The sequence below is a fragment of the Tauraco erythrolophus genome, chromosome 2 (assembly GCF_009769465.1).
Source record: "Tauraco erythrolophus isolate bTauEry1 chromosome 2, bTauEry1.pri, whole genome shotgun sequence".
Lineage (NCBI taxonomy): Eukaryota > Metazoa > Chordata > Aves > Musophagiformes > Musophagidae > Tauraco > Tauraco erythrolophus.
In genome coordinates, this window is record NC_141466.1 from 73,563,411 (window position 1) to 73,582,086 (window position 18,676).

Here is an 18,676-nt window from a genome sequence, read left to right on the forward strand (position 1 = left end):
GGCTAGCTTTTGTTTGTTCTCAAGTCCATGTTGATTGTGCCAGAACCCTGCCAGCTGACCTGGGAAGGTGATTTTCAGGCAAGGCATACTTTCTGGCCTGACACTTTGGGTTACGTAGAGCCCAGCACAGAAACTCTGACCTTTTGCAGCAGGACAGCCTGCCTCCTGTCGTGTAAGGCCTGATACACAGACAGCGAATTGTGTTACTGCAGTCTTCAGGGCAGTACCGGGGTGAGGTGAGAAGGTTTCTCCAATATGGGGTCTCTCTACTGAAGTTGGACCCACCTTGACCTGCTGTCTCCTTGTTTTTATGTTTATGCGTGCTCAGTTCTTACGACTTTTTTTTTTTGGTAAGAAATGATAATGAAATTTCTTGACATAAAAACAAGTGTGTAGATTTAACAGCTGAGTTTAGAATACCTTAGTCTTTTCTTTGAGTTGTTTCATTTCAAGCACATTGGTGAATTATTTGCATGTGCTCAGTTTATCTATCTCTTTTTTCCTAAAAAGTCACAAAATCATATCTAGCTTCAGATGCCTTTAGACCTGAATCTCTGACAAGCAAAGAAGTAGCAATATGAGCTATAAAACTTTTCATGGATGATGTGTGGAAAAGGGAAGGCTTCTTAAATTTGTCTTTTAAAGAAAGCAAATGTGGGCAGCTGTGGCAGCCAGGAAGAGGAGAAGGGGCAGTTCTCTTGCCTTCTTGTTTGGCTGTTTAATTTCACCTCTGCATATTTGGATCTTTTCTTGAAGCTGTGGTGCCTTTGTGTGGGTGTTTCTCCTCCTGTCCCGCTGCCCTCCATCATCCTGTTGTCTTCCCTTCCTGGCCTGCACCTTCTCTGGCCCCTATTGGGGATGCAGAGAGTGGTGGCTGGTTTCCCTCCCCATGGCATAGTTTCCACATGGTGATGTTGTAGGAGAGTTCTCCGCATACATACAGTTATCGTGTAACACTGTGCAATTTTTGGTCTCTGAATCTGCATAAAAAGCTCCCTCCCAGTCACTGAGCTCTAGCATTGTTCTTGATGGAGAACTGGAAAAAGTGGGATGTGCTGGCTGGGGGGCTGTTGTGAATACTGGGGTATGTATATGCTTAGACAGTCAGCTGTGCATTTTTATGCCTGACTTGACTGATGGTTGCTTCAAGTAATGAGATTATAGCATGCACAGGGAAGTGGAAAAAATAACCCCAGACAAATCTTAACTTGGAGGGAAGCTTTTGGGTTGGAAGGGACCTCAAAGATCATAATTTTCTTCCAAAAGTACTCACAAGGACTAGTTCTAAAAATGACTGTTCCTGGCCTTTGGAATAAAGGATTGCTCTGGGAGGAGAGTTCCTGCAGAAATTGCTCAAAATCATATGTGTATACACTGTGAATTTATTACTGAAACTCTCAAGGGGGTCTCACTTTTGAATGGAGAGAGAAGGTGATGAATATCTTGTGGCAGTTATTGGGCTCTTAGAGTGACTGAAAAGCATAGTCCCTCGCATGGAGGCAATAGGTGTTGCCCTTACACAGAGATGGATAAATCTATGTATGCACTCCTCTGTCACAACTGTGTACTGAACAGGCAGGAGCTTTGATATCCTCAGGGCAAAAAGGTCTCATTTCTCAAAAGCTTTTTCAGTAGTGGTACCTCTAAACTTCTCTGTGTTAAATTACTGGCTCATTAAGGGTGAATTAGCATGAAGGGGATAGCTTTCTTTTCTCCTTGTTAAATATGTTTATAATGAAGTCTTCCATCACCTGACTTGTTTTTTTTTTTTCCCAGCTTATTTGCAGCACAATGCCACTTGTCAGGAGCATGACTCGTGGCTAGAGGTACCTTTCAAACCCACTCATGTCTGTAGTGTGAAACTCTTTTAAGCTACTAACTGAAGTGAAATGTCCTTTCAGAGATGAAAAGGGGAGTTTTGTATATGGAGGAGGCAACAAACTCAGTCAGCCACTACCTGGGTCCAAGGGCGCCGAGTCTCCCAATTCTTTTCTGGATCAGGAGAGTCGAAGGCGAAGGTTTACTATTGCTGATTCAGATCAGTTGCCTGGGTATCCCATAGAAGCAAATATCCTGCCAGCCAAGATGAGAGAAAAAACGCAGTCCTATGGTGAGTTCATTCCTCTTTTGTTATTGCTGTTATGATAAACGCTTTGGTCAGTTTGAAATAACTTGCGTTAGAAAACTGCTCGTTAGACTTCATGGATATTAAGGGCAGCCTGTGCAAATTCTGAATGAAATTCCACATCCGAAATAATTTTACTTAAATGCTGTTACTTCTTTAATGAACGTCATTCAGCTAAGCTTTACTATTATGGTTGGCTATTTCCATGAGTGTTTTGGTTATAACTTTGGGTCATTATGACCACTTGCTGTAAATGAGCAAGAGTGTGGCTGTTCAATCTCAGTGCATTGCTTTCTTGTATTTCACCAGTCCAAGTATCTTGAAATATTTTTTTCCTCTGATTTTTAACTGCTTATTGCTCTATCTCTCCCTTTGCTCAATTGTGAAAAGTATCAATTTAAAAACTGGTTTCCAAATTTAGTGTAATTCCTCGTAACCTTCTCTGTTGCCTTCAGGAAAACCTCGTCCTTTGTCAATGCCTGCTGATGGGAGCTGGATAGGAGCTGCAGAACCTTTCTCCAGGCCACGAGCACCAGGGAGAAAAGGCAAGGGTTTAGGTCTTGTCTCTCTTTCTCTTCTCTTCCTTTCCAAAATTTCCTTGCGGTGAACTGGATGGAGGTATCTGATTTAGGAATAAAGGAGTAGTGTTTATGTGTTGCTGAACCGATCCAAGATGATGATTGTTGGTTTTAGCAGGAATGCCAGATGGTAGTTGTGAAATTTATGAGGCTTTTCAGTGCTGGGACTCAAACTTTTGTTGTTCCATCTGAGAATTCTTTTGAGTGTTAAAAGTAGGCTAGAATGACTAGGCTAGATCTGTACTTGTCTCTTTAGAGCACAGGTTTACCATTTTGCTCTTATACACTGCGCCTTCCCTGTTGTATTTAATATTGATTATAAAACTGCCTGTTTAGCTCACTGTGGAGGCTGTTGTAGAAGCAAGCTTGTTCTCAAAAGTAAAATGTAGGGCCTTCTAGGACTTACTTTTTGCTGTGACTTCTGTTAGAAAACAACATATTCTCCAGATGTCACAGAATGGGAGCAAGACAGAAGCTGATAATGTTGCATTAGGTTCGGTCGCTTTTTTTAATTCCCCATCCGCCCCTCTCTCCTTCCTTCCTTTTGCATCCAAAAAGCTATGAGTCCTGTTAGAGTGGGAAATAAAAAAGGGTGACTATTCAGTTTATTTTTGCAATCAGTTATGAAAGCTGATTTTAGAGAAAATAGAATCAGAATTCTATGATTTTAATGGAAAAATAGAAGCGGATAACAAGAAGCGGCAACCTGGATGTATATTAGAAAAGGGCTAAGTAACAAGTCTAACTGAACGATCACCAGGTGGCAGGGCTGGTTTTTGTGTGCATGATTTTTTGTTTGGTTTTGCTTTTGGTTTTGTGTTGGCTTTTTTTAACACTTGAAAGGTACTTAAGTGCTGCAGGCTTGTATGTAAGCTGTATTGGGTCAGAACAAAGGCCTGTCTAGCCCAGTAGGATGTCTCTAGCAGTATCCATGGTCAGGTGTCTAGGGAAGAGTGAAAACAGAAAGCATCAAAAATTGATCAGCAAAACCAGACAGTGTTTATATCTTTATCTGCAAAATTAATTTCTGTTGTCTACTGTAGTATTTGTAGTTTTAAAGTTAGGCATGAGTTATTTTCAGGTAAACATCGATTCAGCTCTGGTCTGTTGGCATTTTGAATGACACGTTACGAGAAGGTTTGTTAGGTTTTGCTTATGATTATGATTCGCATGAAGGTAGTCTGTACTGGCAGTTTTGGGGTATGCGAATCTGGAGTTTAACAGTCAAATGGTATCCTGTCTGTGTGTGAATTTCTTTTGTTGTTCTGTGTGTTGCTTAAAAAAAAATAATAAAGATGCAAAAAGCCATAGATCTATCGACAGCTGCTTATGTTCAGATGTGTTATGAAAGATAACCAAAGTCTGGGTAATTTGAAATGTAACTAGAATCTTTTATAAAAATAGAAAACATGAATGGAGGGTTTTGAAGTCAGCAATAATTAGTTTTCCTCCTCCTGTTTGCACAGGTGAAGATGTCCTCTGCAGGTACTTCAGTAATGAAAGAATACCCCCAATCATTGAAGAAAGCCCCTCCACACAACACCCCCTCTCAAGGCCAGTGTCTGACAAGCAGTTAGTGAGAGGAACGGATTATATTCGAGGCAGCAGGTGTTTTATGAATACAGACCTCCACAACAGTGCAACAATTCCTTTTCAAGAGGAAGGTGCTAAAAAATCCTCTATTACATCGTCCACAAAATCTTCCTCCGCAGAGCCCTCGCTGCTGGTCAGTTGGATCACGAGACTGAAATTGTTGACTCATTGACTATTGTTCACAGGACTGTTACCAAGTGCCTTTGCTCATCGGTCAGACTTCTCTACTTTTCAGCTTAACTGATGCATAGTGACTAATGCGGTGTTCTTTGGAGAATCTTACATTTTTCCTTTTTGTTTGTAATTTTCAGTGGAGCAGAGAGTTTCATAGTGCAAGGAGGGAAGAGAGATAAAGACCAAGTTCCTCTTTCAGGCCAAAAGCTGAGGGCATTTATTCCCCTGGAAATGAGTAAAATTTCCGTGATGTAGAGGCCGTTCGTGACCTGAAATATGCATAATGACTCAGAGGAAATAATTGCATTACTGTAAAGTCCAGTGGCACTTCAGTTGTCTGAATGCTCAGAGGCTAGTGTGACTGACAGGGTGTCAGAGTATGTAGAGCTCAGCACAAGTTGTGTAACTCTCCTGACCAGGAAAGATAAGCAGGGAAATAATGGTTTCATGCAACTCAGTGATGCTGTTGCAAGTACTGCATGAGGTCAGCCTTGTGAGGAAGAAGTAGCGTTGCTGTTCTTTCTCTGATATCCAGAGATCTTAGGAAGTCTTAGGAAGAGAGTTCTCTTATTCAGAAAACTTAGGAAGTTGAACTAATTTAAATATAAATCAATCCAACGTGATATATAATCCATTTTATTGAAATCACAGTAGAAATAAAGAGTGCTGAAGAACTACAGTGCTCATCTGTAAAGATATATGGATTGCTACAACATGCCAAGGAAATGCATCTGTACAGGTGGTAAAAGAATGTATATTTTTTTCCTTAATTGTTTAAGAATGATTTGCTGTTAACCAAAGTAAGCTTTTAAAGACAGTCCTGTTGGACTTATGAGAACTTTTACAGTGGTTCAGTTTTTGAATGGTGTGTTGTTTTTATGAAAAATACGTGCTATGATACATTACAATTGTAAGACATCTTGCTATTTTCTATATAGCTTGAATTTTTCCCCCTCCGGAATTTTAAAGTAGCATTGGGTATTTTGGGAGGAAAATAAAACTTGTTTAACGAAAGAAAAGATATTAAAGAGGTATTGTTTAAAACTGAATGTACATAAGATTGTTAGTATGCAAACAGTTGTGTTTAATTTAAATGTTAAATATAGTTGTATATATTTTTTTACACTTAAACAGATACAATTTGTACCGTCTTGTCTGTGGTACTGGACACAGATTAGTCAAATGAAAAGAAAAAAGAAGTCTCTTGTATTCCCTGCTAATTTTAAGACTAACTATTTTCATAGATCATACGTTGCCAACAGCCTTTACTCCTTTGGTCTTGCTGAAAAGAAGAATTTCTATTTTATTATTGATGGGGAAAAAAGAGTGCTAGTTTGCACTTTGGACTGGGGCAGAAATTGTATGTGATAATACCATAACTCTGGTTGTGAAGGTGTGACTCTTCTGCAGCAACAAGCTTATGAAGTTGTGCTGCAGGTATGCAGGGACAGGGTGTTAAATTTGGTTATCGATTACGTTCTGTTGTGACTCACTGGTCATTTAGGTGGGGGCTGGTTTGGACCCTTGTGATCAAAGCAGATTACAATGTGTCTGTTTTCTGGCACTCTTCTCTCTCCCACCCCAAGATGGCAGTCTGTACTAGAGATGTGGTCAAATGCAGCTGCAGTGCAGTTGAACCCTGGAGCAGTTTGGTCCTGCCTCCAAGAAGAAAGCTGAAACTGCCATGTTGTAGGCACTGTGGTGTAGTATAGTCCAGCCCCAAACTGACTGAACTGTTTTAAATTAAATCACAGTTACTGAGCTAGATTAAAGCCAGAGATGCTGTCTAAACAAGACTTTAACTTGGAACTTTTGCTCATCTTTAATGTCCTGTTTTTCGTGGTTTAAAAATGAATGGGGAAGCATCATGCATATTGATGTGGAAGAAACTATGGATGTACTCGGTCTCTTTGGTTTGCACCTGGGCATGCTTTTAAGACACTGAAAAGTTTGCTTCCTTTGTTCAGTTAGGTTTTCTTGAAGTTTGATCTGCAAGTAGTGAAATAAGCTTCCTCTAATTTAACAGGTAGCTTTAAATCACTGCAGCTATGAGGAAAGAGGAATTTGTAAGCATTAGGCAGAATGAAACTTTCAAAATCTGCCTTCTTGCCTACAAGCTAACCCTCCCCCCAAAAAAAACCCCCAAAAACCAAACAGCCAACCCAACCAACCAATGTCCTCTCCATGTTTATCCTCTCCATGCTCTAGTGTCCTAACAATGGTGACTTAAGGTACTGAATTTTACCTTTCGTCAGTCAGTCAAAAGGATGTCCAGTAGCTGATTGTCCAGGGAAGGGGTTGCCTGACTCGTATGAACAGGGGAAACAAGTATTTTTCTGGAAATTACCAGGAGTGTTATTGCAATTTCTCAGAATCACAGAATGGTTGAGTTTGGAAGGGATTTCTGGAGGTCATCTAGTCCGACCCTGCTGCTCAGGCAGTGCCAGTTGTCCAGGAACATGTCTATAGAGTTTTTTAATATTTCCAAGGATGGAAACTGCACAACCTCCCTGGGCAACCTGTGCCAGTACCCAGTCACCCTCACAGTAAAAAAGTATTTCCTCATGTTCAGAGGGATCCTCCTGTGTTTCAGTTTGTGCTCATTGCCTCTGGTTCTGTCTCTGGGCACCACTGAAAAAAGCCTGGCTCCATCTTCCTTGCACCTTCCCTTCAGGCATTTAATACAAGTTGACAAGATCCTGATGAGCCTTCTCTTCTCCAAGCTGAACCAACTCTCTGAGAGTCCCAGCTCTCTCAGTTTTTCCTCAAAGGAGAGGTGCTCCAGTCCCTTCATCATCTTGGTGTCTCTTTGTTGGAGATTCTGCAGTAGGTCCATGTCTGTCTTGTACTGGGAAGCCCAGATCTGGACATAGTACCCCAGGTGTGTGGTTTCATGAGTACTGAATAGAGGGAAAGGATCACTTCTCTCAACTTGCTGGCAGAACTTTGTCTAGTGCAGCTGAGTTTCCACTGTAAATTAGCCAAGATCGTTGAAAACATTCATTCATGGTTTCTCAATCAAAAAGCCAAATAACATTGGCTTTTTTGCCCCTCTTGAGCTTTATCCATCATTTGCAGATGACACCAAGTTGGGCAGGAGTGTTGATCAGCTTGAAGGTAGGAACGCTCTACCAGAGGGATACAGACAGGCTGGATAGATGGGCTGAGGCCCAATTGTATGAGATTCAACAAGGCTAAGGGCCAGGTCCTGCACTTAGATCTCAAAAACCCTGTGGAATGCTATAGGCTTGGGGAAGAGTGAATGGAAAGCCGCCTGGTGGAAAAGGACCTAGTGATGTTAGTTGACAGGCAGATGAATATGAGCTGGCAGTGTGGCCAGGAAGGCCAACAGCATTGTGGCTTGTATCAGAAATAGTGTGGCCAGCAGGACTAGGGAAGTGATTGTCCCCCTGTACTCAGCACTGGTGAGGCCACACCTCAAATACTGTGTTCAGTTTTGGGCTCCTTGCTACAAGACAGACATTGAATTGCTGGAATGTGTCCAAAGAAGGGCAATGAAGCTGGTAAAGGGTTTAGAGCACAAGCCTTATGAGGGAGCTGGGTTTGTTTAGCCTGGAAAAAAGGAGGCTGAGGGGAGGCCTTATCACTTTCTACAACTACCTGAAAGGAGGTTGTAGTGAGCTGAGTGTCAGTCTCTTTTCCGAAGTAACAAGTGATAGGACGAGGAAACAACCTCAAGTTGACCAGAGGAGGTTTAGATTGGATCTTAGGAACAATTTCTTCACCAAAAGGTTTATCAAGCATTAGAACAGGCTGCCCAGGGAAGTGGTGGAGTCACCATCCCTGGAGGTATTTAAAAGACTTACAGATGTGGTGCTAACAGACATGGTTTAGTGGTGGACTTGACAGTGTTAGGTTAATGGTTGGACTCAAAGATTTTAAAGGCCTTATCCAACCTAAATGGTTCTCTGATTCTTGATGGACTTTTGGCCATTGTAGTATATGTATGCAGAATAAGTATAGCAGAACACGATATATCTGTTTTTGTTGCAAAAGCCGTATGCTTACTGCTGTGAACTTACTGTGTGCTCAAGTAAGCTACCTTGGTTTCTTGATACTCTTGTCTGCAAGTACTGTTTACTGTGTTGTAAACCTTGTTATGTAATGTATGATGTGTAGGAGTCTTTCTCTGGGAAGCTGACATTTTATTGGCCTTGGCAGACAGGTGGTTTTTCCCCCCTTTCTTTGATTATCAGATGGAAAAGCTCCAATAGCTGTTCTCGATAGTAATAGATAGGCTATTTTGAGTTGCAGTGTGAATTGTAGATATTGGACGCATGTGCTCTTCCCCTGTCTCTCTACCTCTCGTGACTTCTTAATGCAGTGACTTCGCTTATGGAAACATGCAGTTTAACACAGTGACCTAAAATGTGGCCATATCTCTGTTTTTTTGAAACATGAGGACATAAGTGCAATTGAAAGACTTGTGAGAGCAGACTCTACTCTTTCTAATATCTATAAACTAGAGCTTTTTGCTTTTTATGCTGGTAAAATTGATTACCAAAAAGCAAATGCATCAAGAAAACTTAACAATAAAGTAGATAGCTGTAACTTCAAGCACTTGATAAGGTGAATTAAACACCAAACTCCTTTTCCCTTTGCCTGTATAGCTCTCTAACATGTGTAATTTGATCTTCTTCCAAATGTCTGCATCTTTTTAAAGACCTGATCTGATCTTGCTACATAGATTAAGGTATTGGCTGCAAGAATCTCCTCAAATATAAATTTTATCAACTGTTGTTGGGCTTAATGGTTATCATCATTCACTCTAGAAATCTTGATTCAAGGTGCAAATGAGTTTTAATTGACCCATTTTGTCCCTTTTCCTTAGAGAAAGGAAGGAAAAGAAAATTATCTATGAGAGACACATATTCAAAAATTATGTCAGATTCAAGGGGAAGTAACAGTCCCCTCTCTTCCTGCATGGAGCAGGGAGGAGGTCTGAAGAACTTGGGGAAGGCTGTAAATCCATAGCCACCTGCAGCCCAGGAATTTCAAGGGAGGACTACTGCTCCATAGCCCTCCTCTGATCAAGATTATTCTTAACCAGTATGGCTAGCCCTAGGAGAAGGAGCCTCACTTATCTCTTTGAGGACTTTCTGGCAGCTGCTTTGCCTATGCGTATGTCGTACCAAAGCTTCTCTCCTCCATCCTGTGAAGCCTCTTGCTATGTGAAGAGGTTGTATGTGGCTCTGAGACAACTGCTAAGCAAGGATGTTTCTTGGCTCAGGTATGCACAAATTACGTCCAAATGATCTCTCTACCAAAGAAGGAAGCATGGACTTGTTTCCTTTCCTTTATATTTGTTACAAAACATTAATAATACTAGAAAGATCTCTCCAAGAGAACTGATGGAGTAGATGGTAGTAGTCAGGCTCTGATCTGGAGAAAGGCTCTGTGTTGCCTAACAAACAAACGTGCTGCTGCTGCTGGATGATAATGTAATTGGTTGAATAAGCTGCTGCAGATGTGTAGTGGTAGCTAATAAAGTCCTACATCTTGTTTCAAAGAAACAATGAAGTCCCTCACTGCGTGAACACCAAATGAGAGGGGAAAATAACAAGTACCAGTGTAGGAGGAGAAATGAAGTTGCAAGGAGCTGGTAGGAAGCAGATCTTTAAGAGCAGCTTTTGCACTGTTCTGTGAGAAGCACTTGGACTTTAGATGATCTGCTTCCCTATATGACCTCTGTTTCCTAGCAAGGAATAGAGATTAAAAACTCTAGCTTTGTCTATGTCTGTGCACAATGTGTAATATTAACCAGCTGATGTTTAGCAACTAGCAACATGGCACAGATCATTTACCTCTATCATTACTGTTTGGGAGAAATGCTGCTCTTGGTTTGGGAAAATGGTTTAAAATGCAGGAAAGAAACCCATAGCAGTGCATGTTACAGTATTCCTGACTGTGGCTATTTTTCTTCTTTACAGTAACAACTTCTGTTAGAAGTTCTAGTGCATGGAGAAGTGTTAAAAAGAATTGTATGAAAAAAGTTGAATTTTTGCATTTTAATCTCATTTAGAGAGGGCAAAATCTGTTCTATGTTTGGGGAATAATTTCTCCTACCCGTCCCTTCTGCTATTCCTCTTTGTACTATATTAATTGAAAAACAAAGGGAAACATCTGAAAAGTCTGAACTCCCAAAGACTAGTGCACTTTCTTTGTCCAAGAGGTTAAATTTGAAACATGTTGATCATTTAACTTCTTGCTGTGTATAGTGAATATAGAATCATAGAATGGTTAGGGTTGGAAGGGATCTCAAAGATGATCTAGTTTCAACCCCCCTGCTATGGGCAGGGACACCTTCCACTACACCAGGTTGCTCAAAGCCTCATCCAACCTGGCCTTGAACACTTCCAGGGATGGGGCAGACACAACTTCTCTGGGCAACCTGTTCCACTGCCTCACCACCCTCAATGTAAAAAATTTCTTCCTTACATCTAATCGAAATCTCCCCTCTCTCAGTTTAAAAGCCATTGCCCTGTGTCCTGTCACTACATGCCCTTGTCCAAAGCCCCTCTCCAGCTTTCTTGTATCCCCTTTAGGTACTGGAAGGCTGCTAGAAGATCTCCCCAGAGCCTTCTCTTCTCCAGGCTGAACAACCCCAACTCTCTCAGCCCGTCTCCAGAGGAGAGGTGCTTCAGCCCTCGCATCATCTTCATGGCCTCCTCTGGACTCGCTCCAACAGCTCCATGTCCTTCTGGTGTTGAGGAACCCAGAGCTGAACGCAGCACTGCAGGGGGGGTCTCATGAGAGCAGAGTAGAGGGGCCGAATCCTCTCCCTCGACCTGCTGCCCACGCTGCTTTGGATGCAGCCCAGGATACAGTTGGCTTTCTGGGCTGCCAGCGCGCATTGCTGGCTCATGTTGAGCTTCTCATCCACCAGCACTCCCAAGTCCTTTTCCTCTGTGCTGCTCTCAATCCATTAAAGGGTACTCCATTAAAGGTAGTATATAGAGGATATTCTATAGTTTGGGGATAAAAACCAACCAACCAACCAACCAAACACAGATCTAGGAATAAATCCCGGACAGTATCTTTCTGGCTTAATCTGAGAAAAATGTAGGTAACAAGTTAGAAACTGCTATTATGCAGAAACTTGGCTCGTCTCTTGGTATTGAAGGTACGTGTGTCTTTTATAATGAAAACTATGCCTAAATTGACTTCCCTAATGAGTACAACACACGTATCCAGATATCTTGCCATGGTGCAGTACTGCACTATACTCTGAATACTCTGTCACGGTGGCAAAACAACACAGTTAATTGGAGAAGACTTGTAAAACCCACAAAAATGAAAAAGAATGTTTGGTACTCTTGCATGTATGTATAGTGAGGTTTCAGGGACGTGCACTTACAGAAGTACTGAGCAGGCTTCTATTTTAGTCTGTAGGGTATTTGCAAGCCAATACCTTGCGTGTTCCCTTACATAACCATTGCGAGAAAATACTGTTCTAGATGGTAATATGCAAGAGGAAATAAGATATAAAAATGAATACTACTAATGGCTTGTAGAGACAGAGTTCAGGGCAATTTTTCAAGCAATGTGTTTCCTCTAATATTATAGATAGTTAAATTAATCAGTGTTTGAATTCTGGATGACCGACAGAGTACTATACTAATTTTATACTAATCAAGGAATTGATAACCTTTTCTTCCTTCTAAGCAGGGCTTGTTTTAAAAATGGCATACTCCATAAACTGAGTGCTCATTGAACAGAAAGAGGGAAAAATAATAAAAATATAAAACTTAGCCACATCAACAGATGGTGAAGACTAGCTCTATAGTTGGAGAAGATAAAGAATTTTCTTTTTACAGAAATATTTTTTTGTCCAAATCTTATGTTCTGTTTTATTATGTTGCCAACAAGCAGTCTTCACAAACTGCTCTATACCTGCAGCCACATCCTGAATAGACCAAATTAAACCCCTTATCAAGCTTTAACTTGAGACCTTGATGACAAATTCAGCTCAAACCGTTTTTGCGGGTTTTACTTCATTGGGAGATTTTCTGCATTCATCAGTCAATTTTTGGAATCTCTTATGCATGATCTGAGTAGAAAGACTCTTGTGTGCATGTGTTCTCAGAACTGCCTTTGCCAGCAGGATTGATATCTTGGAGGAGATTGTGTGTTGGGTTGTGCTTGTGGTTTCTGCACTTAAATACTTCTTTCCCTGACTTCCCCTGCATGTCCTAGTGGACCATCTTGGAGTGTGAGTTAGAAATGCCCATGCCCAATTGGAAAGAAGTGTTGGGTCCTTTGGAGTGAACTGACTTTGTCCTGCTGTACAACTCTGGCTTCTTTTTTCTCTTTAGTCTGAGTTTTCCTTTGCACATGCTGTGGTTGTGGAGCACGTGCTCTTTGTGGCCATCACATAGAGATGTTTTTGTCATCTTGCAGGCTGTAAGGTTTTGTAATGGGCAAGAGCTCTCAAGAAAGCCATCGACTTGAACAAAAATGTAGGAAGAGCACTCCGAAAAGACTCTGTTTGGAGAATTAAGAAAGGGGGGCTGGGCTAAGCTGTGTTGTGTCGAACACTGTTTCAGCTGTGTAGCAGTAACTCCACAGAGTAAACAACCCACGCCAAGTGCTATGTGCTCATTTGTTTCAACGGCTACATTTGTGTGGTGCTGGAGTGTGAAACAAGAGCAGTCACTCAAAGTAGTTATATATAGTTCCATATATACATTCGCACAGTACTTGAACTGTAAGATGCATGACAAAACCAGTCAAGAGCTGCTGTCAATATATAACTTCACCAAATTCCACTGCCTACGCTGCTGCGGCATCAGTTTAAAATAGTAATCCCTCTTTATCCTGTTGCCCACATAATGCGAACTCAGCTCTCTGGCAAGTGCATAACCATCCGTTTTGCCTTCCTTTGTGATAGTCGGTAACTGCTGGTGAGATTGTGTCATTCTCACGGTGCCTCACACAGTGATCCAAAAGCTTGGTTAGTTTGGGTTACTCTGAACTCAGTCCAGAAGTGGAAAGTGAAATTTAAAAACAATGTTGCTGGGCCAATGTCACTTAAAGTTGAGATTTTTTTTTTTTTTATACATACTAAATATGAAACAGGCAGGAGTTGTCTGTTGCATATACTTTGCCAGGAGGAAGAAAAATGAGGATTACATATTTGGTGGAGGAAAAAACCCCAGACCTTTGGGTGTCCTCCAGTTCCTGACAGTGGAAGAAATGTGTTTGTTTTAGCATGACATAGAATGTATGTAAACATGTCTTTTTAAATCTCCCTGTGTGGCCACCTCAGTTGTTCAGGATGATGTAAGCCACTGACTTTCCCCCTGAAGTGGTTATGGAGTTAACCCAATATATTTTTGGGGAAGAGGGCAAAGATAGTTTTTTTTTTTTTTTTTTAGGTGATTACATGATTTGTTAACTCAGTAAGGAGATGGAGGAATTAACCATAAAACAAATGCTGGACAGTGCTGATTTGCAGGGACAACCTTTGGGTTCAATTTGTGACTGTGATTTCTGTTTGTTTCCTGGGCCCTGCTGAGGATAAAAGTTCACTCTGCATGGTGGCAGCCAGGTAGCAACCAAAGAATCAGAGGACAACCAATTCCCCTTTACAGTGCCACTTTCAGCAAAGTGGATTAGTTGCTGTTTGTTATTTTTTCTTTTCCTTTTTTTTTTTTCTTCTGTAAGCATAGAGTAGGACCTGTTGGAATGGACACATGGAGCAAACCCGATGAAGCAGCTGACTGTGCTTGCTGCCACGTGTTTTAGTGTACGCTGGGAGTGCCTTTGCAGGTAAATGAGCCTCGGATCCTCTTGACCTGCACTTAGAGGCTTTTTTGTTTGGGAAATATTTGCTGAGAGCCATAGAAAATGCTACAGTCTAAGCTGATAATGTGTATTTGTTTTTTCCAAGTAATTGCAGGCTTCAGTGCTACTTATTAAGGTGTTTACCTCTTCCATCCCCCATTAGCTGTTTCCAGTGCAAATGCTTCTAATGAAATCCTCACATATTTACAGTGAAAATGTTAATAACGCCAAGTTGTCACAAATAGGCCATAAAGTTTTATCTGTAAACTATAAAACAAACAAACAAAAAAACCCAAACCTCACAAAACACAACAAACAGCACTTTTTCTACCTTATGAATAATAACTTCATGAATGATAATAATAATGAAACTAAGGATTTTCACCCAGGTGAAACGATCAGCCAAACTTTAGTGACTGCATCCTGGGTGATTTATTTGATTTTTATTACATGATAGTATGAAGCAAGGGCAGTAGTTCAGGTATTGTTGATTCTTCTGGAGCAACTGTGGTTAAATTTGTCTCCACAGAACTTGAACAAAGGTTTTCTTAAGCATATGCAGCTCTAGCTGAGACTATCTTCCCCAAGCCCACTGAATGTATCATTGAACACCCAGAAGTCTTTAGTATTTTCTGACACAGCTCTTGACCATTTGTTTCTGGTGGGAATTCTGGTATAAGTTGCTATAAGTGAGTAGGATGAGAACAAAATAAATGATCTCCAAAATGAATTATTTCCTTTTCCCTACTTCCGTCTTTCTCTCTGACCTTCTCCTCCCTACATTAAGGCCAAGGGACTTTCCAGGAATTTCTTGTGCAAACAAACAGCTATAAAGCTTTTAATATTTATAGCATAATCTGGTTTGTTTTGTTGTCCGAGATAGTTTTGGCCAGAGCCTTCCAGTAAAAATAGTGCTGCCGGCAAGACAGTATTTCCAAGCTCTTTAATCGCATAAGAATTCCTCTCTGCTAAGTAAACTGTCAGCTTAGACTCTGCTTTGAAGCTGCTTAGACCACCCCAAGCAGTCCTTGGCCCTTTAGCTCCAAACACGTCAGCTTCTCATCATTGGGGAGAAGGAAAGGTCTGCTTTTTCTCCTCACTTTGCATTTGTAACTCTGGATTTGCAGGTCCTGTTGGAGAGAGGTGTGTGGACCTCCTGTCCTCTCCTGCCTGCCCCTCTCCTCTCTGTGCTTTTGCTTGGCAGGATGGAGGGATGAAGGTGAGGAGTGCAGCACCCAAAACAGCAGTCCTTCTCTCTTCCTCCTCCTGCCTCAGAGCTGAGTGATGGGCCTCTGGTTCAGCTCTCAAAATACTAATTTGTAAAGTTTTTGGTTGCAGAAGAGATGAGTAATTGTTCAGGTATTTTTAAGAAGTAATAAATGCAAAGACAGGAGGTACAAACATTCAGGATGGAGAGCACTGGAAGGCTTGCCAGGGATGCTGCCAATGAAGCAGCAGGCTACTGGTGAGCTCCGTGGCCCTCTTTTCTGCTGTCAAGCAGAGGCTGCTCTGTGGCTTTTTTTCCGGGGATGGGCTGGATTTTTACTAACAGAATCCACACCAACAGCTTCCTACTGCCCCATGGTTCCTTTCTCCCTCAGTGTGGCTTTTTCATGAGCTGGGAGCCAGGTGAAGCTCAGTCCTGTGTGCAGGGAGAGAGGGAAGAAGCTGGTGTGGTACACTGGGTGCGTGGTGTCCTGTGTTGAACCACCTGTGCTTGATCGCAGTGACTGTGGTCTCAGTGAGCTGCAGGTCAGAACTAGATCACGAGTATGGCTGAATAGCAAATGAATCTGGGAATAGAAAAACTAAAAATAAAAGGCTAATGTGATAGATGTGAGTTATTCTTTGATTTGCAAAGTTTGCTTTCCTGTGGAAGTGCAGCATCAGTTTGGAGGGATGATGTGTCCAGCGGCACAGTGTTAACACAGAGGTAATGCGAGAGAGCCGTTATTTAAAAAAACAAAAAAGTTTTGGCGTCGTACGAGGTCCTCGTAGGGCATGGGCACAGTTCGCCTGGTTCTGTATAGATGGGCCTTTACAGATGCGAAGGGGACAACAGAGCTGGAGTTGCCTGGGAGAGCCCGTGTGGCACTGGGGCAGGCGCCGGGGGTGCTCACGTGTGGGAGAGCCTGGCTGCCAGGGATGCTTGTGGCTTGGTGCTGACCGGAGCTTGCTGTTGTGCTCGAGATGGACACGGTCTGTGTGGGGGATCTAGCAGGATGTGGAAGAGGCTCAGGTTTCAGTATCATGACTCGTTTTCTCAGTGGTTGACCAAAGACAAAGAGGGGGAGTGAGACGGGAAGCCCTGATGAGAAGTACTCCTGTTGCTATCAAGAAATGGCAGGGAATGAAAAAACCATCACCAGAAATTTGAAATTCAAAAAACCTAAACCACCCCCAATAACCAAAGCACGACATCTACACCTGACTCCTGCAGATATGGATTTTTCGTTGAGCTTCCAGTGAAGTACTGGACGCGTTTTCAAAATGCGGAAGATTTCAGGCACCCTCTGGTCTCACACAGCGTGTGCTGCTTTATGTAGTGATCAAAGGCATCTTGGCGAGGGCAGGTGAGTCTGACAGTGTTGACTTGGGGCAGGAGCTGCAAGGTGAGAGTTGCACCTGACTGTTTTGACACAAGCTCTTTGGATTGGGCATACATAACATGTCTACATTTTAAAATGAAGTGAAAGTCAGTTATAAAAACACAAAAACAACCAAAAGCCATTAGTGGAAGAAGAAGTGCTGCCAAAGCATGGTTCTCTGGTTGCTTTCTAGTGCTCTTGCCTACCTTGCTCCCCTAAGATAAAAATCCTATGTCGTGCCCTAATGGAAAGGGGCACACTAGGTGACCCCAAAGGCTTCCTTCTGTTGATCAAAGCATCAGACCAAGCAACGTTGCTGCTATGTTTTTTTAGATCTTGAGCAACTTCCAGTGATGACCAGCCTATTCCGTCTGTTTCCACCTTCTCCCTTTGCCCAAGCAAGGTGGCCTGTGGTGGCACGGGTGCTGCTGCTCGTGCATTTGGGCACCAGTTGTGTGCTCCTCTAGATGGCTCCAGTTTGGCTGCCCTCGCTGAGCACCTTGGGCAGGTTCTGCGCTGTCACACTTGTGTGCCTGCAGAAGGCAGTGTTGGGTTCGACATGCTTGTGCTGCCTTTGTTCTCTAGGATAAATAAGCATTTCTCCTGCTAAGTAAAGAGGGCTTGTCTGGCAAGAGGCTCTGTCCAAGGCAGCGCTAGGTCTGATTTTTCTTTTTACTTTATGTGTCAAATCTGTTTGGTTTATTAGAGCCATTTCTGATTTATGGCTGCAGGGGTGAAATGAAAATAGGATCTTGTTGATGAAGAGGATTCTAGTGAATGTTTGAACAAACAAGAAAAGGCCAAGGAAATTAGAGAAGTAAAACCAGGCACTATTTCTTAATCTTTGAGCAGTGCTAAACCGAAAATACACCAAGTAAACATGTATGTGTCTTGCATTTGTGTGGTGTTTTTTTTTTTCTCCGTCTGCTGTCTGGAAACTTTAATATTAATTCTCCTGGAAGTTTCTAGACAATGAGAATATCTTGAACTTTCGAAACGCGCTGCAGGTAACTTTGTAGGACATTTACCATCAAGCTGCTGCTTATTGTGCTGTTGTATCCGGGAGAGCAGGCTGCTTGCAACATCTGTCTTTTCTGTTCCTTCCCAGCCCTCCCACTCTAAAACCAATTCACGTCGCATCAGGTGGCTTTCAAAATGATGAGCTCGTCACTAGATCCTCTTTTGACTGCCCTGTTTGGTGCAACTTTTGAGAACAATAGAGAATGGATTTTTAAAGGCCGGAGATACTGCAGTATATAAGCACAGGTATATCTAATTATTAATAGGTTTGAGAACTGGAGCTGTTGTAAGGTAATAGATACACTGCTGCTTTTTAGATGAAAAGTTGTTCTTCAAATAGAAATTGTGTTGATACGTACTTGGACTATTAATTGCGCGCTTGATTCAGAAATGCACAAAGCACCATTTGTGTGCAACTTCAGTAAAGTTCACGTGGAAAAGCTGAATCATCCAAGCCATCTGAATGATGCACACGATTTGGTGGTTGCTTTCTTCAGCAGGCAGCTGGTGATCTCTCTTCCTGTATTCGGGGCGGAGGGGGGAAAGAAAAGGAAGACGGGAAGGAGTCTCCGAGGGGGGGGAGCCCTCTTGGTTCATATGTGCAAACTTTATGATTTTCCTGAGAGATCTCTAGATTTTTTGGTAAGTTAAAACTACATTCACGGAATTGAAGAGGCGATAGACATTACAAGTAGGTTATAAAGCATTTTTATTTTAAAGTAATAATGCTTTCTACGCTTTTCAGGCATGATTTGCTTAGTTGTAAGTTATATTTCAAGCAGTGCTTCATG

General features: G+C 42.0%; 1 protein-coding gene across 1 annotated transcript in view; it reads left to right on the forward strand.

Moving 5' to 3' along the window:
• CNKSR3 (CNKSR family member 3) overlaps window positions 1-4,468 on the forward strand; it is a 59,507-nt gene extending 55,039 nt beyond the window's left edge. Inside the window, exons 11-13 of the mRNA XM_086625073.1 lie at window positions 1,902-2,110; window positions 2,581-2,676; window positions 4,176-4,468. Coding sequence (XP_086481199.1) covers window positions 1,902-2,110; window positions 2,581-2,676; window positions 4,176-4,468 — 598 coding nt within the window. The remainder of the gene's footprint in view (window positions 1-1,901; window positions 2,111-2,580; window positions 2,677-4,175) is intronic.
• The last annotated feature ends 14,208 nt before the right edge of the window (window positions 4,469-18,676 follow it).